Here is a 25,009-nt window from a genome sequence, read left to right as displayed (position 1 = left end):
GACATAATGATCAAGAATGATACAACAAAGTAAGTAATTTTTCCAGTTTTTCAGTGATGCTCACTGAAATATAATTCTGGAGATTTACTAAAAGATAAAATTTTTAAAAAGGATTATAGTAGAGACTCAAAGCTAATGTGTTATATTAAGCTTATACTAGTGTGCTAAAAACAAGAGGAATTCAGGAGATGCTCAAAAAACATATTTTAGCACTGTTTCAAGATTTGTGACCTAGGAGTGGATTACTATTGGGCACAATTTTAGGTTGTACTGCACAGGAGAGAGCAAACCAAATGAATTAAACCACATGTGGATTTCCTTGAGGCAAAAGCATATTTATCACTATTACCAACACTATAAAAGAATAAGAACAAAATAAAGGATATATCCTAATGAGAAGAAACACTCGTTTAGCACCTAATATGGCAGTTCATGGACTTTACATACTGTATTATTTCATTTTCTCCTTATAAAAACCCTATGTTGTATTATTATCATCTCCATCTTTTTAGTTGGAAAATTTGTCCTCTACTCACTTCTGAATCCTCTGTACTACTGCTTTTCATATGCCATTCTACCAAAAATGTTATTGATAAAACCTTAAATGGCTTCCCCATTTGTAGAGAGAGTGTTCAGACTGTTTAGTTTGAATATATTTGGCTCCTTGCAGTTCTTGCTGCTATTGACCATCTCAAAGCTTTTGCCCCTTTGCTTTGGTGAAATCACATTCCCAGGGTTTTCTTCTTTTTTTTCAGTCTACTGGCTCGCTCTTTAAATGTTTGCCTTGCCCAGGGTTATTCTGTCTTGGCCCTGTACTCTAAGTAGAATATTGGACAAACTCTTCCTCAGTCTTAATTTTTTTGGTAATGTTTTCAAGGTTCATTGATGTTGTAACATGACTCGGACACCGGCCCACAGTGTCCCTGGCATTATGGATGAGATATGAGATAAATTCACATGGACTACTGAGTCCTGTGGAGGAAAAGGGACGGTATAGCTACCCTCTCAAAGGGAGAGCGCCTCGGAGAGGCCTAGCCACTTTCTCAAGAGGAGAGTGCCCCGACCCTTGCCTTGACAGGTTTTTATTGGGTTTCAATTTGCACAGGAATACAGATAAAGTTCATTAGCCATTGTCAGGCAGTAAGGACATTGCTATCCAAACCATGGATAGCATATAAAGAACTATGAGGGCTTATTCTGAGTCAGGGTCTGTTAGCTAAAGGGCTACAAAACTTTGGGAAACAAACTCATTTCCTGCTCAGACCCTTATCATTTAATTGAGAGCATTCTCAGCAAAGCAGGTTTCACAGGATTTTATATATTCTTTCTTAGGCCTGAACACCCGGGGAGCCCACCCTTTCCAGCACAGGGTTGCATCGCCCTCTGTCATTAGGCTTAAGTCAGGCAGGGGAAGTAACACAGCCAAGAGATTAGGAGACTTCTTGCAGACAGAGGGCTCAAGCTGTGTCAAAACCGAGGGGCGAGGGTCCATCACCCCCTTTTTCCATAGTCCCCCAAGTCCTTCCCTGGGGCCTCCCCATGATCATGCCTGTCTTAGGTCATTTCCCCCTTGGGGAATCTTACCTGTCATTGGCTAACCGATCAAGCATTGGGGGCCAGGCAGGGTGAAGTAAAAGGAGCAGAAGTGGTGCTCCAGCCAGGGAGATAACCTTTGTTTCCTTAGTGGCTTATGGTCTGAAGGTCACTCACTCAGCCTTAGCCATGGGGGGGGCTACAGCTTCTGAAACCAGGCAGGGTGGTTCCCAACAGTAACATGTATCAGAATTTCATTTTTTATGGCTGAATAATATTTTATTGTATGTATATGTATATACTACCTTTGGGTATTCATTTATCTGTTGAAGAATACTTGAGTTGTTTCGACCTTTAGGCTATTGTGAATATTGCTGCTATGAATATAAGTGCACAAGAATTTGTTGGAATCTCCATTTTCAATTCTCAGGTATATACCTAGGCATGGAATTTCTGGATCATGTGGTTATTTTATGTTTAAATTTTTTAGGGTAAAGCTTAATTTTTATTAAAGTTAAAAACATATAGTAGGACATCTCATTGATTTATGCAACTTGCTAGTGAGGAAACCAAAAGAATACTAAAGTTGATTCAATGGACAATTCAGGAGAATCCTGAGTCTCACTTCAGTGAAAGAAAGAATGCTGAAATTAGATTGCTAAACTGGATACAGACTTATTAATGGTCCACCTGGCAATTAAAGCACAATCTTTGGGAATATCTTTACACCTGACATAAATCATTTGCATCATTTATAATTTATCAATCTTCTATAAGTTATGTAAATTTACAGAGTCTAGGCCTTAATCAAAGAAAATGGCAAGTCAAAGAATGTTACATTTTCCTGAAGAACGTTCAACCCTTAGGTGGGCTTGCTGAACAATGTAGGACATTGGGAGGGCAAACAGTAATCTTTTGGCCTTATTTCCAATTTTTGGATATCTTTTTGTTAACGTTGTGTTTATTTCCTTTCGTTTTGTTTATAGTATATTTTGCTTTCACTATTTGACAGTAGACTTTAGCTTTAAAGCAGTCTTAGGTTTCCAACAAACTTGAACAGAAAGTACAGAGTTCTCATATACACCCTATTCTCATAAATGCACAGTGGCCCCCATCAAAACCCACACCAGCGTGGTGCATGTGTTACAACGGACAGCCTCTCAGCTGTCATTTTGTTTTTCACCCATCCCTATTTCTAGAAATGATTTAGGTGTATAAAAATAATAACAAAGAACACAACAAAATATTGTGTTGGTCAACAGTCTGTATAGGTTTTTCCATAAAATAAATGACATGCTTTTTCATTTTTGCCAATAACTTTATTGATTTGGATATTTTTTGAGCATGTCAGCTATCTCCCACATGGTAGAACATTGATTGTTTTCAATTAATGTCTCGATTTGATTGCTATCAATTTCAACGGGTTTACCCAATTGTAGAGCATCATCCAGCAAGAAATCTCCAGCACAAAATTTTGTAAACTACTTTTGAAACATTTGATTAGTCACAGCACCTTCTCCATACACTGCACAAATCTCTTTTTGCTTTTCAGTTGCAATCTTAACCATTCTTGAAATAATAAAGTATAATATACCAAAAATGTCATTCATTTTCTTTCATCTTCAACCTTAAAATGGCTACACAAAAATTCACGAATTTTGATAAAATTTTTAAAAGATTTTATTTATTTATTTTTAGAGAGGGAAGGAAGGGAGAAAGAGAGAGAAAAAAAACATCAGTGTGCAGTTGCTGGGGGCCGTGGCCTGCAACCCAGGCATGTTCCCTGACTGGGAATTGAATCTGCGATGCTTTGGTTTACAGCCCATGCTCAATCCACTGATCTACGCCAGTCAGGGCTGATAAGTTTTTTAAATGTATGCTGATATGATAGCTGTCTCAATACAATCTAGCAAAATTGTTTTGAATAAAGTTAAAGACAACTAAGTGCCACTAGAGCCATTGTATGGAAAATAAACAAACAAACTTTTTGGCCAACATGATATATAATATTTAATATGCAGGATTCATACAGTGATAGTCATACTAGGATCTGAGAGATAAATGAATTCATTTAGCCACAGGAATTAGCTTTCAGTTCCTTAGGTGCCAGACAGAAAGAAAAGCGTGATGAGATACTTAAGTCTTACTTTCCAGCAATAGGAAGCATATAGGAGCATCAGGAGAGACTTTCCATAGCGTAAACTGAGGAATAGTTGGGTTTTTGTAAAGCACTTAGGCCAATAAAATGCCTAACAATGGTAAATGCCAATATAATTATATTAGTAATACATATACATACAAATGAAAGTTGAATAATAAAGAATTTGTCAGTGACCAAAATAAGGGACCATGGCTTTAATAACAACCTAATACAAGACACATGGGCAACCACATGTAGTTATTTTTTATATTGACCCTTGATAATAAGTTAAAGATATAGTATTTTATTATAATATTGCAAATGCATATTTTAAATATCACAGTTTAAAGATATAATTTGGATGATTTTCCTTCATAAGGCACAATATTTAGAGGTGATAAAATAACAGTTAGTGTGCATAATTTGAGAACACCAATAATTTTGGCAGATCGTTACCCGAAGCTTTTTAGCAAATAATTTGAAATTGACTGCTGTTGAGTGCTCAAAGTAATGTCAAGTAGGTATCAACCATATTTGTTCCTTAGCTAAGGTAGCATAGTTGGTATTTTATTAGAAAATGATAGAACCTAATGAGTCTTCCCAAGTGGATGGCTGTGCATGTTTCCATGAAATGGATACAAACTTTTGTCAGGAAGTAGCACTGTGCCTGCTGGAAGGCTCACCACGGGAGGAGATGGGTCTTTGTCTTAGATCGACTTAATTTTTGTAGTTGTCACGATCAAAGATCAAAGTCAGATATGATGTAATCACTGAAGTTCTATTAGGAATGTTAAGATATGTGTACAGTTTGAAAAAAAGTTTATGTAGTACGAATTGTAGGTCTTCATTTTCTAGGGTTTTAGGCCTCTTTTAGTCCCTCTCTGATTCCTTGTTCATTTGGTTGGAAAATATTAACTTTATTTTTCCCAGCGATGCAGATAGGTCCAGTGTCAGCTTATACAGTCTTTCATTTATTTTGACTTTGGCACTCCAAAACCATTTGCATATGATTTTTAAGAATCAATTTATAGTATGTGTTAATGTTTTTATAAACATCAAGTTTAGAGTAGCTTTAAGGTGTAGGTAAATCCAATCTTACTTCACTGTCTGTAATTCAGTAAATGTTTATTGTGATCACGCTTTATCTTCTCTAATTACTACACATTGTCTGAAGATCACATGAAAGGGAGAGTGAATTTCCCAGTCTTTTCTAGAGTCATTACATATTGCTAATGCTTCATTCTCTATTTTATACATATAGAGTATGTGTATATATGTGATGTAACTCTTCATACATAGAAATATACTAGGTCTTATTTAATAAGAGAACTATCATCTCTTACTATTTAATTATTTATATTTTGAGCTGAAATTTATAATATAATTTGTTGATTATGTCAAAAGTTTACAGATAGCTAGAATAGTAGCTTATGAATTTTAAGTGATTGAAAATAAGGAAGCTGGAGCCCAATACAGTTTATACCTAGAACATTTGTGTCCACATTCTGAGTTCAGTGTGTAGAATGAAAACCAAAAGACCTAAACTTGATGCCTCAGGTCTGCATTTGACTCCATATTACTAACAACCCAATTTATGCCAAAACCCCATTTCACTGACAAATATAAAATGTACTAAGGTATTAAACATGTTCACATATTCTAAAATCTATACAACCTAATTTTTACAATGTTTTAAAATTAAAACATTTGGAGATAGACAAAAAAACTGAAGTATAATTAGTTAAGACTTAGTAGATTGCAAAACATTTTTCTGCTATAGTTGCATATAACATAAAATGTTGCATGTGCTCTCATCTGCTTTGCATAATCCAAATCTCATTAAATTATCTCATGTTCTCTCTATAATCATTCACATGTATGAGTAGTCAAGGACAATTTTTTCCTTCTCAGAAATATATTCTATGATATATAATGTACATGTATATTAGTTTTGTAGTTTGCTGCTTAGTAAAAGACAAGTAGAAATATTTTCCCTTGGCTTCTTATCTATTTTTAGCTAAATTTTTACTATGCTTTTTTGGGAAGAATAATGGTAATGTTTAGCAGATCTCATGCTTTTATGATAACACCACTTAACCAACTGGCATAACTGGCATTTATATAAAGGTCAAGCAATTACTGGTAAAGTTATATTCTGACATTTGAGCTAGCAAGTGCTATGGAAATGTCTATAGAGAGTAGTTAAATAGACACAAGGCTCTTTTTGTGCTTCTGATAAAGCTCTTTATACTTAATGACCAAGCTGTTTTGATCCTGGTTAATGTTAGAAGAGAAAAAATATTTCTGTTGCTAACCATTGAAGCCTTTTATATTCTGGCACTGAATACATTCTTAAAATTAGCAATAAACACATTTCTGCACATATATTTTTTCTAGGACTATAGAGTGAACATCTTCCTGCGACAAAAATGGAATGATCCCAGGCTGAAGCTCCCTAGTGATTTTCGGGGCTCGGATGCACTGACAGTGGATCCCACAATGTACAAATGTCTGTGGAAACCTGATTTATTTTTCGCAAATGAAAAAAGTGCCAATTTTCATGATGTAACCCAGGAAAATATCCTCCTTTTTATTTTTCGGGATGGAGATGTCCTGGTCAGCATGAGGTACTCTTTTATCTTTAGTATTTGCACGAACACTTATATTTTCCTTTTAAAATCAGTATATCACAGAGAAATATATTAAATGACTTATACAACCTCTGTTTCTACTTTCAGGTTATCTATTACTCTTTCGTGCCCATTGGACTTGACCTTGTTTCCCATGGATACACAACGTTGCAAAATGCAACTTGAGAGCTGTATGTAAATGAGACCCTAAATAATTGTAGGAACAAAATGTTTAAAACATCTAGTCAATGCATTCTACAATACTGATACCTTAGATAACAAATTTTGATTACAAAAACTCATTAGAATAATTTATTTAGGGAAATAGTAGTTAATCTTTTACTATATTAATTTGTATAAAACAAATCCTTGTGGTCCTAGTTTTTGATTTCAATTAAATTGATGCAGGTGTACACTTGTAATTTCTTCCCATTGCCATCTTCATTTGAAATAGTAAGGTAAAGGAGAAAATGCTCTTCTAATAATTTTCTGATGTTAAAACCATATTTTTAGATCAGAAAATTTGAAAAAAATTAAAAAATATTCTCAGTCTACCAAGTCTTGCCAAGCATTTATTTTCTTTGGATATATAAAATTTATTTTTATAAAATTATATTTTTTTGTTTCTATGATTGTTTTTCTTTTATAATATATACACTAAATGTATTCATTAAAATGATTATCTCTAAAACATTAATTTGATATGATGATTACCTTTTGCAAATAAAACTCAAAATAAATAAAACTCAAAAACTTAGCACTAATATAAGGAATCTTTAACATGAATATACCAGAACTCATTTCTGCAAAGAGCAGCCTTGTAAAATCTCTTGCATATGCTTGCTGGATGATATATTTTAGGGTTACTTAGTGATTATTTGCTGGGTTTTTTTTTTAATTACAAAATCAGGGTCTTACATTTGAGCAGCATTTACTGCTTTCTGTCTATAAAATGAGATTTTGCAGGTGTCAGTGTGTCCATGTCCATGTTAGTATATGTGTTGTACATATGTATGCCTGTGTATTTTTATAAAAAGTCCAACTATACATTTATATTCATTTCTATCACCAGAAGAACTAAAGCATCTTTTAAAAATATATGCATTTTAGTGTTGAACAGTAGGTTACTATATGCTGTAAAACCCCTTTGATCTTTGACTTGTAGCCACATTAGCTACGCCCAAACGTGTGCTTCAGTGGCCCGTGATGGCATCCACTGGAGGGGCTGTTCTATTGCTTTCCTGTGGCAATGCAACTCTTCTAGGGAAGTGTGTAGTGACTTCTTTAAAAAAGGCTTTGGTGCTTATATTTCTTTACAAATTTCCAGGTTGTATGTTGCACGATTGTAAATGTAGACATGTAGAAAGCTAGTATCACTTATTTATTACTTTTTTTATTGATGACATTTCAGAATTTTGACACAATGTACTACTGTATATGACACGCTAGGATTTTAACTATTTGCAATATGCTGATTATTTTAACTTGTTCTTTCTTTAAGCCAACTATCTTTAATTTTTGTGCTGACATTTTTATCAGTGGCTATAGATTTCATCTCTTTACAGTTTAACAACAATTTCATATGTCTCCATTTTCATATCATTTTGTTGGTCAATATTTGAATTGTTAAAATATTAAGAAAGTATAATAATTATATTTTAAACTAATATTTTTATTTGTTTTTGTTTATAGTTGGTTACACAACTGATGATTTACGATTTATCTGGCAGTCAGGGGATCCTGTTCAGTTAGAAAAAATTGCCTTGCCTCAATTTGATATTAAAAAGGAGGATATTGAATATGGTAACTGTACAAAATATTATAAAGGCACTGGTAAGTAATGGTCTTTAAATTAAACACCACTAAGTCCTATTTCAAAGATTTAGTATTGTGAAAGGAGAAACTGGGCTCTTAATAAACTGGCCATGCAAGTACTCAGTGAAGGAATCATAGATACGCAGATTTTTACATACGGAAGGGACCTTCTTGATATGGACATAAAATAACCGGGGTGCAGGGTGGCTGAATGAGTTACCAGGCAAATCAGGGTCAGCCGCAGCACTACACACAGCATGTGCTTCCTCTAACGTCCTCACTCAAGGAAGCATGAGGACTACGTTTTAGCAATGTTTACGACTCACCTAGTAGTAATAATAATAAAAAACTGAAAAGTCATTTGAGATCGTTGTATAGACACATATTTAATAAATGGCTTTTTGTGGTCTTGTTCTATGTGAGGCATTGTTTTAACTGCTTTGCAAGAATTCTGTAACTTAATCCTCACAGCAGTCCACTGAGTTCATTACTTTCATTATCTCTATTTCACACATTCGGATAATGGAGCAGAGACACTTGCCCACAGGCTACTCTTTCTAAATGACGTCCTGGGACAGGGAGTCTGGTGTCGCTCCACAACCTGCGGAGTCAGTCCTACTGTACTTTGAAAATAGTTACCTACATCCAGATTATATTGTTAGCATTTCAAACTAAACGGTCTCTATACTGTTTTGAAAAAAAAATTTAGTATGTCCTATCGAAGTTTTAAAATCATCTGGAGATGAATTTAAATTGATAATTTCATTTCTAATTTTAAGTAATAAGCATAAAATTGTGTAGCAGCATTGAAAATTATGAGGGTATTAATTTTCTCACCTCTGAGCCCTCCATTTAAAAGTCTCCCTTGGGGGACTCCACAGGGGATGAGCAATAAAATAGATGTGTGCCCTTTTTAAATCCACACTCTGATGTGGTGAACAAGTAAACAAATAAATATAGTTTGTTTTAGTTCTGAGAATGAAAGGAGAAGGCATGCTATGATAGAGAGGATTTGGGGGATTAATGAAGATTTATGTTAAGTAAAGGGTTTTGTAGACTTGTTTGAGTTACAGAAAAATAGCAAATAGTAACAAAAAACCTTATGGGTAACCTAACCGTAATTGGCACTGTGTTTTAATAAATATGCTCTATTAACATTTACTTGAGTCATAGGAATATAAGTAAACATAAAGTAGTACTTGGATGGTATTTAGAAATGTATTTAGAAAAATAGAACTTTCAAAATATATGGAATGCTTAACCAAGTTAGAGAATAACATATATATAATAATGACCAACATTTTCTTTACTGTGTACAGAAATATCATAAATAATTGGCTTTAACTTCATTAAAAGTTAGTTTTTTTGTAATTGTAGAAATTGCAAAGGCAGAGAAATACATGGGAAAACAAGTATACAGAAATACTTAAATTGGAAGCCTGAGTAGATAATAATGAAATGAAATCCCACAGGAAATAGAAAGTAAATTAAATTTGCCAATGAACATTTTTATCAATTAGCTCCCCACCTGCCTCTCATAAACGTAAGAGTACCAGGAAAAGATCAAAAAAGATCAAGAAATGTTTCTCATAAAAGTTTATGGAGCAAATCACAATAATATCCAAGCATGTATTTATTGCCAAGTGCATCCAAATCTTGGGAAGTTTCCCCAGAGGTGGCTTCGTAAAGGGACATGGTGGAAACCTGCTTCAGAATACAGGACTCATGTTATTTAGGCTGTCATTTAAACATGATGGGATCGAATGCAAATATTCGTCTTCAAGTGAACAACTCTGCAGTAAATTGTTACCATATTTGCGACCACTTAGGCTACCCCTACGTACATAAGCACATTGTGTCATTCTCTATTTTCTGCACGACTGGTAAATATAAATTTAACTTGAGCAAGTGATGCTATTATAAAGCCAGGTACTTCAGAACCACATGTAGAAAGTACCGTGAGCTTCTTAACCGCAGCATATTGAATTTATGAAAGATCGCATTTTGGATATTTTGCATATGATTGTTAGTTAGAAACATATGCTCTTGCTTGTTCAGGCAGGAAGTTAGGATGAGTGGCTGGGAACGGAAAAGGGAGGGAAAATTTTTATTGTGTTGACTTTCGTATCTTTTTAAAACCTGTGTAAACTTTAAATGAGTTGCCTATTTTTAAAGAAAATTTAAAAAGAAAAAAACACTCTGCATTTATAGTTTTTTGATATAACATGGAAACATTTGGCATAACTAGAATTTGCTTCAGTCAAATCAACTATTTAGTATTCTTCCATATTAGCTTTAATATGTTTCTAATTTCACAGAGGTAACAATAATATAATTCACATTGGAAAAGTAGATTCTTAATCTAAATTATTTGATAAGATGATGTGAATAGCAATCTTTATTTACATGTATTAAAACCCTAATGTATGTGAGTATGCTTAGGTACTATTAATGAATAAATGTAAAGATCATTCTAGTGTCAGAAGTATATACATCCTTCCCAACCAAGAATAACAGATACATATTACTTTTAAAATATAAACTAGTTAAATGTAATATTGTCCTTTCCCTAGAATTATTTTATTCATTGTTATCTGTCTCAACATTTATAGGTAATAATGTACAGTTTAAGCTGAACACAATGGAAGATATTTAACTTCTTGGTATTTTATATAACTCTACTTATGTTGAAGGGTAAATGACATTTTTATTTAAATTAACTGCTTTAGGCATTAAATATTGTATTTAAATTGCTGACTGAAATGCTTAAAACATTTAAAAAATAGACTAAAAAATCTGAATATATTCCAGTGCTAGGCAAGTATTTGTGTCATTTATTTCTGTCTCAAGTCAGCAAAGACTATTATGAGGCTGCTCATAATTTGTGATTAAGTCTAGGAACTAGCTGAGGTCAGGGCAGCTCTGGAATTATGTTGTAAAGCAATTTCTGCATTTGTCTCAGCTAGTGAAATTGACATTTGAGGGCCTGGAGCAGAGGAAGGGAGAATTGAGAGGAACCTCAGGTGCTTGCATTTTGTAATATTGTATCTATATAAAATGAAAACATATTTCTTTTTTTAAAATATTTTACTTCTTCATTTTTCCAAGAGAGGGGAAGGGAAGGAGAAAGAGAAGGAGAGAAACATCAATGTGTGGTTGCCTCTTACATGGCCCCCACTGGGGACCTGGCCTGCAACCCAGGCATGTGCCCTGACTGGGAATCAAACCAGCAACCCTTTGGTTCACAGCCCACACTCAACCCACTGAGCTACACCATCCAGGACATGAAAACACATTTCTTATTCTTGCTAATGTTTACTTCCAATACTTTCTTACTTTTTAAGGCTTAAACATGCATGTAACTCATTGGAGACTGCCATCTTCCTAGATAAGAAGTGGTATAGGTAGCTGAAAAATTAATATGGTCATGCACAGCCCAGGAGTGTTTCTTTTGGACATGCCCCACTTTGATTTGCTGCTCCCTGCAGGGTTCCTTTTTGGACCATTGACTTGGAGAGGAGCCGTGGGTAATGACAATTCCAAGTCCATTGCAGATTCTCTGAACAAAAGCGTAAAAGCCAAGACAGGCACTAGTGGAGCCACACGTGGTATCTATTTCTCAATGTCATAATGAAGTTGTGTAAGGTCAGGTGAACCCGATTCCATAATGTCATCCTCTTAGATCACATCAATGTCATATATTTATAGGGAAAAAAAACAACTTTTTTTTGGTCGAGTTTACTTTGTGAAAATACCTCAAATAAAAGTGACTTATAGGTCCCTTATTGATTTTGATGTTGTATGTGGGTGAGAACCTCATACTTTCCATGTTTGTTTTGGAAAGGGTACTACACATGTGTGGAAGTCATCTTCACCCTCAGGAGACAAGTCGGGTTTTACATGATGGGCGTCTATGCGCCAACCCTGCTGATCGTGGTTCTGTCCTGGCTTTCCTTCTGGATCAACCCGGATGCCAGTGCTGCCCGAGTGCCGCTGGGTAAAGTGCCCCACACTTCTCTCTTTATATGACCGAGTATACAATCAAGTATTTTGAAATAATGAGTTTGGAAATTGCCAGCAACCTTTTTCTTCCGCTTATTTTTTACTTCCTTCAAAACATGGCATTAAACTAGATTTTCTCATTATTTGTGCCCTCTGTAATTAAACTAAGTTTTTTCTTTTTGTGTCCTTGGGGTATTTTCTGTGATATTCACAGATAACTAAACTCTAAAATCGCCAATAGTGACAAGCTTAGAAACAATCATTGTAATGTAAATCATCCAAGTAATATTTTATATTCTCGTACCCTTATAATCAGAGGATATAAAATATAATTCCTTTAAAAATGACTAAGCATCATTTCCCTAAACATCAGTTACAGTGTGCTATATCATCAGCAGTGGCTGGAGAGGGTAAGGGCTGGTTACCCACACTTTCCAATTTGTTGTTTGTAATGCTCTGTGACATAGAAACACCTTAGTCAGACTTGAAAATTGTATCACTATAGGAATCCTTCTTCTAGGTTAAGTGAATAAACTTTAAAATAAGGACACTCTAACAAGTTTTGATTTTTTGGAGTGTTTTTAAAATTTTTCATTACTGTGTGTGTGTGTGTGTGTGTGTTGTGAACATCACCTGGAACTCACATGGGTAAAATGTGACATATCTGACATCTCAGTGACTGACTGGTTGTCCCATTTCATTTTTTCCTCCATCAGAAAGGCCTCCTGCCAACCTCCCTCCTGACTTACTGGAAGAATTAAATGACATACAGATTTTAGGAAGAAGGGAACTGGGAAAGAAGCAATGAAAAGAACAACTTTGTCTGAATAAGAAAATTGGTAGCTTATGTCTAATAAAAACCACAAAGACCAAATCTATATTTTAATAACCAAAAAATGTGGGAAATTTTATTCTAAGCGTTATGTGTCTGTATTGAAGACATTGACAGCTGATAAATTAATTCTTTTAGAGAAGGGTGTCAAACCCATTTTCACCGGAGGCCACATCAGCCTTGTGGTTGCCTTCAAAGGGCCAAATATACTCCTTGCCCCTAGTTAAGGAGTAGTTACATTTATACAGTCCTACAATTACATTTGGCCCTTTGAAGGCAACCGAAAAGCTGATGTGGCCACTGGAGAAAATGGGTTTGACACCCCTGTTTTAGAGAATGAGATTTAACTATGGAGTATAATGTTCTGGGAATAAAATACCCAAAACTAGACTTAAATTTTTAGACTTGTTGAGAATATTATGCATTTCCCAAAATAGTCAATATTTTCTTGTTTTTTAGGAATATCTTTCTCTCATACAGTAAGGGGTGGGAAAAGTAGGATTTCTTGCTACTGTGACATTCTTTCGAGTTAGTATAGCTATTGTAATAGTCATAACCTGTATGCCTTTTTCCATATGAACAGCTGTAAGCCTACTTTTGCCCACACCTGTGTAAGTTGAAATGACAGGCTCCCAGAGGTACTTTGGAGCTAGCTTTCCTTGTGCTGTTAATAATGCATGTAGCAGAATTTTACTATTTCCGTGAAAACTGGAATCATTTGTTTTCCTTGAAATAACCAGGGATATTCTCTACTTTGTCTTTTCTATTATATTTTTAAATTGTGACCCTTATCAGAAAATTGCTTTATATGTTCTTGTCCTGATTTAGTTGTTCATGGGATAAAATTCAACTCTGTAGCTGCCTAAAATAATGCTGAAAAATGAAATAAGCTGTGTGGCTTCCTCTGAGATATGATAGAATAATTTTAGATAGCTTTAATATTTAAACCAGCTCCAAAATGTGTTTTTATACCTGTTTAAATTTATACTTCTTTATTTAAAAGGCTGCGAACTTACAAACATCCCCAGTAACTTTTAATAATGCTCCCATAAAAAGTATGTACATATTATGTCTTCTACTCTTTGTGCTTTAAAAGGACCTGATGAATTGTTCATGGGTCTTTGGAGGGTACTGGAGAGGGATTAGTCAAGGAGTAATGATTGCAGGACACTTTTTCACAGGGCTCATTAGCAACTCTAATGCCCACTGCTATTTCTGTAGGCATCTTCTCAGTACTCAGCTTGGCCTCTGAGTGCACAACGCTTGCTGCTGAACTGCCCAAGGTATCCTACGTGAAGGCTCTTGACGTCTGGCTCATTGCTTGCCTGCTCTTTGGGTTTGCTTCCCTTGTGGAGTATGCAGTGGTCCAGGTGATGCTAAATAACCCAAAACGAGTTGAAGCAGAAAAAGCCAGAATTGCTAAAGCTGAGCAAGCAGATGGAAAAGGTGGAAATGTGGCTAAAAAGAACACTGTGAACGGTACAGGGACTCCGGTTCACATTAGCACTTTGCAGGTAAGAATGAAATTCTCCAACGAAATGATTTCCCCCGGCATGGCTCTCTGTAATGTCAGGAGAGATACTTTCTGTGGGTGTAAAGGCTTGACAGAATTCGTATTCACTCATTTTTCTCTCATAGATGAAAAGGAACTAAGCACAGCATACTTTTTGGAAAACAAATAGAAAACGCTTAGATCACATACTAATTAAGAAAAAAATCAACACCAAATTTCTTGAGGACTTTTCACTGAGTTTAACGATACCCTTCTGCTGTGATGGACACCATCCAATGTGGAGGTCTTCCCAGAACTACAGACCTCCTTACTGTGTCTCATTTGATAAGCCTTAGGGAAAGGCTGGAGGACTCTTGGGGAAGCACTGGCCTTGTGCCAACAGTGAAGGCTTAGGGGAGCAGGCTCTTGATTAATTCCCTACACACTCCCTGTCAGGTTAGAGAGTTTCACACAGAACGTGACAGGCAGGTTACTTACTCCTTGGATGCCTGGCCCATAGGGAAACTATGCCCATAGTTTTGGATCCTCCCTGTCCAACATTGAGTGCCCGGAGAAGAATTGGACAGGTTTTACCCCTCACGTTGTCTTGTACTTGGTCATAGTTCTCAGGATAGCAGGTGATGGTTATAAATTCAGGTATTGATAAATACTGGAGCAACAGGCTGCTGCACGGATTAGGGATAGCTGTCCACTCTCCCCAAAGTGCCTCTGTTGATGATCTCTGGTTAAGAAGACTAATAAATGAGGCAATCATTTCTATTGAGCTTTGCATGGTAAATTCCCCAAGAGACTAATAGGTCCATAGCATCCTACAGTCTGGGAAAATCTTGCTTGCTCTGTGTGTGTCCTGGCCCCATACTACCCTGTTAGTCTGTTGACCACTATCACTCCTCTTACTTAATTGGACAAGTTTATGGCATATGTATCTTCAGGTACAAAAGCACAGTTCCTATGTGGAGCTGCCTGTAGATTTTCTTTTTTCTTTTTGTTAAGACATTAAACTCATATTCAGAGCCTATAGCCAAGACTTCTGCAAATTCTTAGTTGTTAACTTGCAGGAGTGTTCTTCAGGCCTTATAACTCTTTAATACTGTGATCTACTTTATGAGGAATAAGTATAAAATTTTCATTAATGCAGAACTCGCGTGCTTTAAAGCAGTCTTGTGTATGACATATCGAGCCCCTCCATTTACATCTCATAATCTTTTACCACTTCCTCATGTTTCCAACCAATTAATTCTCCCTCCCTCTAACTTGAACCCTGGGGATGAGATCAGGAGACTGAAAGCAAAGGTGTTCTGTAGATTTCCAGAAGTGCCGCACTCAGCTCCATTCTCTGGTATGTGACGGGGCCTCAATAACTGTAGCAGTTCTCTAGCAACACCCAACACCAATGTGCGGATGAGCTTGGAATCTTAATACATTCCGTGAAGTGGGGTATGGAGGGAAGGAGACACAAGAAAACCAGATTTTCAGAGTACTGGAGAACATATGAAGATTATTCATGAACATAAATATAAAGAACAAATAGGATCCAGAATATTAGACTGAATTGAATTATTTAAATTCACCTTTCAAGCACTGCAATAATTACCCAATGAACAGAAATTCAACCTAATTAAGAGCTTCTATATTTTAATTCTCTATGTTTTCAGTTGCTAATAGAAATACATTGGATTCTGTCTGGATTCTGAAATTGCAATGACATTTTACTATAAAAATCATACAGTGATGCTTAGGGATTTTAAACATTGACCCAAAATTTTAATATCCAGAAATAAATGTAGATTACTCTTATTTCTTACAGGTCGAAATGCAATTACCAAAATTAAGACTGTATAACTATGTAATAGTTGTATCCTCAAACAGGCTTCAAAATGAGAATATATGTCCAAAAATAACTTAGCTTTAATGTCACATCAAACTTACAGTAAATATGTAAGCATGGTAAATTTGTAAGATGGTTACACACTGACACATGAAAGAAAGTATAAAAAAGAAATATAAAATGTTGCCTTTTTAATTTAGTGGTTTTCCTGTGAAAAAATTAATTATAATTTTGGTTTCAAAATATATTTGTTTCAGTATATTTCACTTCCAGGATATAAGCTTTTGCTGAGTAATTTCAGTCAGATAATATGTCATTTATTTTTAGATAGATACAGTATTAATTAATGTAAGCATAATAAAATTGGGGTTGTAGAAAAAATACAATGCTGATTTTAAAATAATATTGCTCTTGCTAAGGAAAGGAATGATAAAAAATTTAAGAAAGATCAATGATAATTTACCCTAGCTTTTAGTAAGAAGTTTTCATAATTTTGACTACATATAAAAATATACTGTTATACATTTATAATTGTCTAGGTTTCCCCTCCCTAAATTTTGTTCTTCCTCAGCCATTCCAATACTTTGGTTACTAATTTGTTTACTCACGTATTTCTTTTTCATTCAATAAGTAAGGTTGAGGACCTACTGCTGTCGTATCGTCATCTTCTCAACACCTAGTTTGTGGCATGTGCCATTTAAAACAGTTATTTTGAGTAAAAGACAAAATAATATCTGTGCCTGTGGATTTGAATAAATTAAATCATAAAAGCTGCTGTTCACACATGAATGAGATACGTCTTTCTTTATGGGAGTAATATGGTTTTAAAATTAAGGGTTGATTTAAAGTTAGTATAATATATAGAGTTTATTCACTTCTGAGCATATTTTTACCTTCTGTAGAAATACCACTATCACATTGAAATCATGCCTAAGTCTTCTGTTCAAGAAATATCATATAAGGTTATTGCTCTTAAATGTATATAGATGCATACAGAAAAGGACTAGAAGGAAAATCTTAGAGGTTAAAATTTGTAGCACTAGGTGGTTTTCTATCTGCATTTCAACATTACTTTTCAACATTTTTGACCATTTCATTATCATACTACCTCATTTTTGCTACGAGCAATTTTGAGAAGTGACAAGTTTATATGAAAGAGACATATATTCATATGAAGAAAAAATGAGAAATCATAAATTAAAGATTAATATAACCAAGATCACTTTTAAAAATGTTAAGTAGAATTACTGTTTTATTTATAAGCAGTGTATTTAATCCCTCTTCATGTGATATTAGAATTCTTTAAAATAGTACTTAGATCATAAACTCTTTTGTACTTTCATGTACATAGATGATACAATACTTATGTGTAGAAAGTAACTAAGAAAGAAAATTGTCTGTATCAAATCTCTGATGAATGGGGCAAGGTGAGCCCAACCAATTAGTTAATGAATCATGAGCTGTTTAAGGGACCTGAGGACTTCCCAGTAGAAACGTAATCTTATACTTTATTTAGTTGTGTCATGTCATTAAAAATCACTTCTGTGGCAGTTAGACATTCTCTGCACCAACACATACACACATACACACACACATGCAATCCTACTGTACTACAGAAATCTTCAACTACCTCTTGGGAAAAGGTTTTAATAAAATAAATGGTCATACATTTAGCATAACCAAATTGAAGTTCTTGGAGTGCTTTTACAATATTTTTTTCATTGACAAAATTATTCTTCTTTTACTGACTTATTTACTATATTTAAATACTCTCTCTAAATAAACATTCTGTACCAACATTTGAATAAATTATATGGGAGATAAAATTCTAACATCATTAAAATTGCTAGCAGGATCTAAGAATCTGTTTAAGTAAATAAAACAGGTTAGAAAATTTCAAGTATTTGTGTGTGATGAGTTATAATACCATATAAATTTGACTTCTTGTTTGGTTATTTACAACTAAAACCACACCTAAAGCTACATATAAAATATGATTTATAGTGAACACATTTCTGTGGTAAATGCATTTGACCTTTTATATGTAAAATAGGAAGTCATGCTTCTTAAGTCCAAAGCTAGAGTTCTTTGTTTCGATGAGTGGATTCCAAAGCAGAGTTAGTGCATCTAGTGCTTTTGGAGCAGAGAATACTAAAGAGACAAAGACTGAGATACCCACACAGTGTCCCAGACTTTGAAGGTTCTTTGATAGTTTGAGGATGAAGCAAAGATTTGGTATGTAGAGTCTGTTCTCCACTTCTCTTCCAATCAGGGTGATGACGTACTCTATACGGAAATTCATTGACACATCCTGAGAATTACACATTCCTCAAACAGCCCTGAAAAGCTGGAGCTTTACATGTGGTCTTCTGTCTGGAACACTTACAGGAAAGGCTTATGAGCGAGAATGTGTGAGTCTGGGTGTGTGCATGGTGAGGGAGCTTGGATGACACACTGCTTGCTGAAAGTGGCCTTTTAAAATTTCAAATTGGGGAATTTAAATGGAAGGTCTGGAAATTATCTATGTATCATCTATCTATCCATTTATCTATGAATGATATCTCAAAGTCATGTGTATGCATTTGGGAGTGAATTCCAATTTAATAACTCAGATTATTAACAGACTAATCTCTGTAGCATACACAATTTCTTTCGATTATCCGAGTGGTTGGCTATTCAACTTTGGCTGACGTTAGGAATACCTTTCACTAGCAAATCTTTGATTCACGATAATTATGACCACCTTTTAGTCCTTATTTGTAAGTGTGGTTTAGAGACAGCAGTCTATCTCATTGGGTTGATAAGTGCCTTGGTCATTTGAAAACCACCCTATTTGGAAATAGGCTCCACAGGGAAGTCAAAGGCTAGAAGCACCAGAAGGTTTCTGTAAGCCATGTATCGTAGGACTCTGATCTGAGGTTTGGTTAAATAGTGGATGTGTACTTACTGGTCTTTCAATTGAGGGCTCACAAGCCTGAGAACACCTAAAATAAATGTTTATTTGTATTTTGATACCTTAATATAAAATAACCTATTTAATGTTCATTCCATGACATAAGCCTTGTTATATATGCCGCATTTTAGAGTTTAAGGTTCAGGCAGTCTGATGGTTTCATCAGATGACTATTATATCTTATTTTTAAAACATCCTTTTGAAGAGATGTGTGTGTTTTTTTGGTATAAATAGAAAATTCTGGACACATTCTGTGTTTAATTTTTCCTTCCAGGTTGGTGAGACAAGGTGCAAAAAAGTTTGTACTTCTAAGTCTGACCTGAGATCTAATGACTTCAGCATTGTTGGAAGCTTACCCAGAGATTTTGAATTATCCAATTATGACTGCTATGGGAAACCTATTGAAGTCAACAATGGACTTGGCAAATCTCAGGCAAAGAGCAACAAGAAGCCTCCCCCCGCCAAACCCGTTATTCCAACAGCAGCAAAGAGAATTGATCTTTATGCAAGAGCATTGTTTCCATTCTGCTTCCTGTTCTTCAATGTTATATATTGGTCTATATATTTATGATATATCATTTCCACTGGTATAAAATAAAATCCCATTTCATTGTGACCAACCTCATTCATAAATGCCAGCCTGTGAAAATGTTTGCATTTTCATAGCAATATATTGCATTTTGGATGCCATTTGATTGTAAAACAAAACAAAACAAAACATGTGGCACTTTCATGTTGAATGGCAGCATGGTCTTGTTCCATATGTGCTAAATAATGATGTATATATGTATAGCAAACATATTGCTTTAGGAACAAATGAAAGATAAGCATACTGCATAAAATAAACTTCAAACAATTCTCTTCAGTTAGCATAAACTGCAAGCACTTCAGATAATACCGATGATAGAGTCACATGCACGCTGAGTCCTGTTATGATCACCATTCTAATGTAGTATTTCCAATTCCCTTCTTCATACCCTTCAGAGAAAGCCATCTTATTCTTGTATAATTTTAGTAGGTATTATCACAGAATAAGCAAAATTATATTACATATCATTTAAACTTTGTAAGAAGAAGTATATCGGCTATAATTATGTGGGCTCTGTGGAAAAATAAAGTTCAAAAATTTACTAATTTATAAAATCAACTCATTTTAAAGAGTGCCTGTGTTGTCCAAATGCCAGATGATAAAATATAGCAATCATTTTTTGAAACAAAAAGAAATCTGTATTTATGTAAAGGCATACTGAATTCTGGCTTCTGATAAACTAAAAATAAAGGACAGATATATTGATTAAATATTTCTGATAAAAAAGAAATTATGTTTAATCCACATAAAACCTAAATATATTTTCATGGACTTTACTTTGTTGATACAGAGTATACCCAATCATTGTGCCTTACAAAGAGTGGTAAATATTTTAAATAGAAATATAGTAAAGGATATGTGATTTCACATCATTTTTAAGAAACCAGAAGGAAAATACCCTATTACTAGAAGTAACTTGTATTGCAGGATGGGGGTTAAAGCCCATAATAATTGAAGTATTTTAACTTTTTTATTTTATTAAAATGCTTACATATTTTAAGTAAAAGTAAAATGTTTCTGAATTTCTTCTTTCTGTATTTAAATATTCTTTGATTTGTCACAACATATTTGAAGATTAAGTAAATATCTTTGTTTATGTTCTATTTGTATTTTCTTTCTTGCTAAAAGTCTAGACTACTTAAATTTAGTTACTTTTATCTTGTTCCAACCTGAAAAAGGCACTTTATGGTCTCTAAGACTTCCATTTCCTAGTAATATTACAGCCAATGTACTTTTTTTATTATTCCATAGTGGAAATTAGAGCTATCAGTAATTCACATAACATAAACATAGGACCAAATAAATATATTTACATCATTTGAAGAGTTTTATTGCAGCTGAAATTTGTATGGTCAGTTCAATAATGAAATGTATTTAAATATTGTTTATGCAAATTTCAATATGTAATTTAATGCTATTTTACTGAAGACTTTACTTTTTAAAGGATAGTATATAGTTGTTCTTAATATTTTTTTACAATCCTTTTCATTTTTTCAGTGTCAGTTGTTACTTCTCTTTCATTTCTGATTTTATTTGTTTGGGTCCTCTCTTCTCTTCATGAGTTTGGTTAAAGACTTGTCAATATTGTTTATCTTTTCAAAAAACAAGCTCTTGGTTTCACTGCTATTTTGTATTGTTTTTTTAGGCTCTATTTTGTTTACTTGTGCTCTGATCTTTATTACTTCCTTTCTTCTACTCATTTGGATTTTTGTCTTTTGTTCTTTTTCCAGTCCCCTTGTGTGTAAAGTTAGATTGTTTATCTGAGCTTCTTGTTTCTTGAGGTGGGCCTGTTGTGCTGTGATTTTCTCTCTGAGAAATGTTTTTGTTCTGTCCCATTCATTTGGGGTTGTTGTGTCCTACTTTTCATTTTCTTCAAAGTATCATTTGATTTCTTCCTTGATCTCATTGTTAACCCACTCATTATTTAGTAACATGTTATTTAGTCTCCATATCTTTGGGTGTTTTTCAGTTTTCATTCTTGTGATTGATTTCTAGTTTTATAGCATAGTGATCAGAGAAAATGCTTGATATGATACAATCTTTTTAAATTTATTGAGACATTCTGTGGCCTAACATGTGGTCTATCCTAGAAAACTTTCCATGTGCATGTGAAAAGAATGTATATCCTGCTGCTTTGAGGTGAAACACTCTGAATATATCAATTAAATCCATTTGATCCAGTATGTCATTTAAGGCTGCTGTGTCCTTGTTGATTTTCTGCCTGTAACATCTATCCAATGAAGTCAATGGGGTGTTAAAATCCCCTACTATGACTGTATTTCTTTCAGTGTCTCTTTTTATGTCCCTCAAGATTTGCTTTACATATTTAGGTGTTCCTATGTTGAGTACATAACTGTTTACTAGGGTTATAACCTCTTGTTGGATTGTTCCCTTTATCATTGTGTAGTGTCATTCTTTGTCTCTTAGTATTTGTTTAGTCAGATATACGTATTGATAACCCAGCTTTTTTTTCATTTCCTTTTTATGAAATATCTTTTACCATCCCTTTACTTTTAGTCTGTGTGTGTCTTTCAATCTAAGGTGGGTTTCTACAATTGTAGACAGCATTTATGTAGGTCTTGTTTTCTTATATATTCGCTACACTATGTCTTTTGATTGAAGCATTTGGCCCAGGTGTGTTCGAGCTGCAGCCCGTGGGCTGTATGCAACCTAGGATGGCTGTAAATGTGGCCCAATGCAAAATTGTACATTTATTTAAAACATTGAGATGTTTTTTGTGATTATATGTAGCAATGTATTTAATGTGTGGCCAAGGCAACTCTTCTTCTATTCTGGCCCAGAGACACCAAAAGGTTGGACACCCCTGAAAGCCATTTACATTTAAAGTAATTATTGATAGGTAAGTGATTATTGACATTTTCTTCCTTTAACTGTGTTCTTTTATTATTTCTTCTTCTTCTTAAAGAAGACCCTTTAACATTTCTTGTAATACTGGTTTGATGGTAACAAACTTCTTTAGCTTGTTTTTGTCTGGGGAACTCTATTTCACCTTCAGTTTGAAATGATAGCCTTGCAATAGCCAAGATTTGGAAGCAGCCCAAGTGCCCATTAGTAGATGAGTGGATAAAAAAACTGTGGTACATTTGTACAATGGAATACTACTTCGCCCTAAAAAAAGAAGGAAATCTTACCTTTTGCAACAACATGAATGGACCTGGAAAGTATTATGCTAAATGAAATAAGCCAGTCACTTACATGTGGAATCTAATACACAGAATAGAAACAGACTCACAGGTACAGAGTACGGATAGACAGCTGTCAGAGAGAAGAAGTTTGGGAGGCTGGTTGAAAAAGGTGAAAGGACTAAGCAAAGAAAATAACTCCTAGACACAGAAAAAAGTATGGTCGTGACCAGAGGGGAGAGGGGTTATGGAAAGGTAGAAGAGGGTAAAGGGGGAAAATTTTTGATGGAAGGAGACTTGACTTGGGAGGCGGGGGTGGTTAACTCTCAATACAATATACAGATGATGTCTTATCGAATTGTACAACTAAAAACCTAAACAATTTTATTGGCCAATGTCAACTCATCAAATTCAATGATTATTTTTTAAAAAGTAATAAACACACTCTTACTGATTACTAATTTTTTAAAAAATGGGATGTAACCTAATCCTCTAGTTCTTCAGCACCTCATAGTTACAAAAACTTAGCTATTTGAATGGTTTTTAAAATGCTACAAGCAACCCTTTTGATGGACTTGAATATACTGTGAGAACTCAGGCAATAACATGTTAATGGAACTGTGGTAGAAAAGAAAAACTCTTCAACAGGATGTAAACCATTTAAATTATTTTATTTATAAGAATTATATGTGCATATATCTTCTTTATACTTGCAAATCTTACTTATTTTAGGGAGTTTGACTTAGGTAGAGTTTCGAGTGGTAAATGTACCAAGTGGAAAACAGGCCTCATTATTGTAAGAATTTATTTGTTCAAGATAATGTGAATGAATTATTTCCTTTAATATAATATTGTAGCCTTTTAAGACCAATTTTGATACCTAAGTAGATATAAGTAGCTATCCTAGGACTAAATGTGTATATATAACTACAAATGGCACATTAGACACTGGTCATAACAAAGAAGTATGATCAGCATCCACTTACTATTGCTTTATAATCATCATCTCAAGCATTTAGTCACTTAGCCACAAGGTAGTTTCAATCTGTGTATTTGAAACACTATGCCTTTCTAGGAGTTTTGCAGTATATCAACTTGGATATCAGTATGTCAAATTCAGTGTCTCTAAAATAAAAATTATCTTCTCATAAATCAGTAGGTTCTCTTATTTTCCAATTCTGTTAAGGCCATCAACATCACAGTCAGACATTAAAACTTCCTTCCTTTCTCATCTAAAAACAACTTTCATCATCTGAAAGTTTCAGTTTACATAACTAGGTGAATATAAGGTTTTAAAATTGCAAGCCTGAGATGAGAAATAATTTGAAATATTTTTATAATTTTTAAGCAAGGCTTTCTTGATAAATATTATCACCTTGTTTTATATCAGCAGATTTATTTTAATTATATTTTCAAATCAAATACATGTGTTTGCACAATATATCAATAATTTATCATTCACTAACTTCTCCTTTCTTTTCATGAATCTAGCCTTAACATTTTCAGAGGTTAATGTAAAGTTCTTTCAAAGTATTGGTCACATCAGTGAAGTAAAAATACTTGATAAACTTTCTTGTAATTAATATTAATGGGCAATATGGATGTTATGCTCAAGGTTGGTAATGCTCTTAGTGGGTATAAATACACATATGCATAAACTTGATATTTTATGTGTCAATACATTATGCATTCTCTCTACTTATATACACACATGTGTGACATAGATGCGCCTATGTGTTACTGTATTTTGCCTTTAACCAGCAGGAACAAAGAAAATGAATGAATTCCATTTAAGTTGGAATTTCTGTAGTCCAACAAATAAATGCATTCTTACTCCCACAAATATTCTTAAATTTATCGAATATCATGTATCACACCCAAAACAGTTCTTGCTAAGCCTTCTAAGAGTAGAAAACTAAACCAAAAAAATGTAAATCAGTAAATGCTTATTGAGTATTTAATATATTAAAGGTTTGTGTTAGACAAAAAATGTAAAGAGGGATAAAACATGAGTTCCACCCTTAAATAATA

General features: G+C 34.1%; 1 protein-coding gene across 2 annotated transcripts in view; it reads left to right on the top strand.

Moving 5' to 3' along the window:
- The window catches only part of GLRB (glycine receptor beta), a 52,938-nt gene extending 31,720 nt beyond the window's left edge, over positions 1-21,218 (top strand). The window contains exons 5-10 of one of the 2 annotated variants that reach the window (XM_028520958.2): positions 6,071-6,300; positions 6,412-6,494; positions 7,996-8,136; positions 11,963-12,115; positions 14,174-14,466; positions 19,521-21,218. In XM_028520958.2, the coding sequence (XP_028376759.1) occupies positions 6,071-6,300; positions 6,412-6,494; positions 7,996-8,136; positions 11,963-12,115; positions 14,174-14,466; positions 19,521-19,817 (1,197 nt within the window). In that variant the 3' untranslated portion in view covers positions 19,818-21,218. Of the gene's footprint in view, positions 1-6,070; positions 6,301-6,411; positions 6,495-7,995; positions 8,137-11,962; positions 12,116-14,173; positions 14,467-17,195; positions 17,295-19,520 lie in introns of those variants that run through there. The other variant, XM_036031970.1, reaches the window with a different exon arrangement.
- Positions 21,219-25,009: the final 3,791 nt, after the last annotated feature.

Source organism: Phyllostomus discolor, chromosome 8 (genome assembly GCF_004126475.2).
Source record: "Phyllostomus discolor isolate MPI-MPIP mPhyDis1 chromosome 8, mPhyDis1.pri.v3, whole genome shotgun sequence".
Classification (NCBI taxonomy): Eukaryota; Metazoa; Chordata; class Mammalia; order Chiroptera; family Phyllostomidae; genus Phyllostomus; species Phyllostomus discolor.
This window is presented reverse-complemented; position numbering and strand designations above follow the sequence as displayed.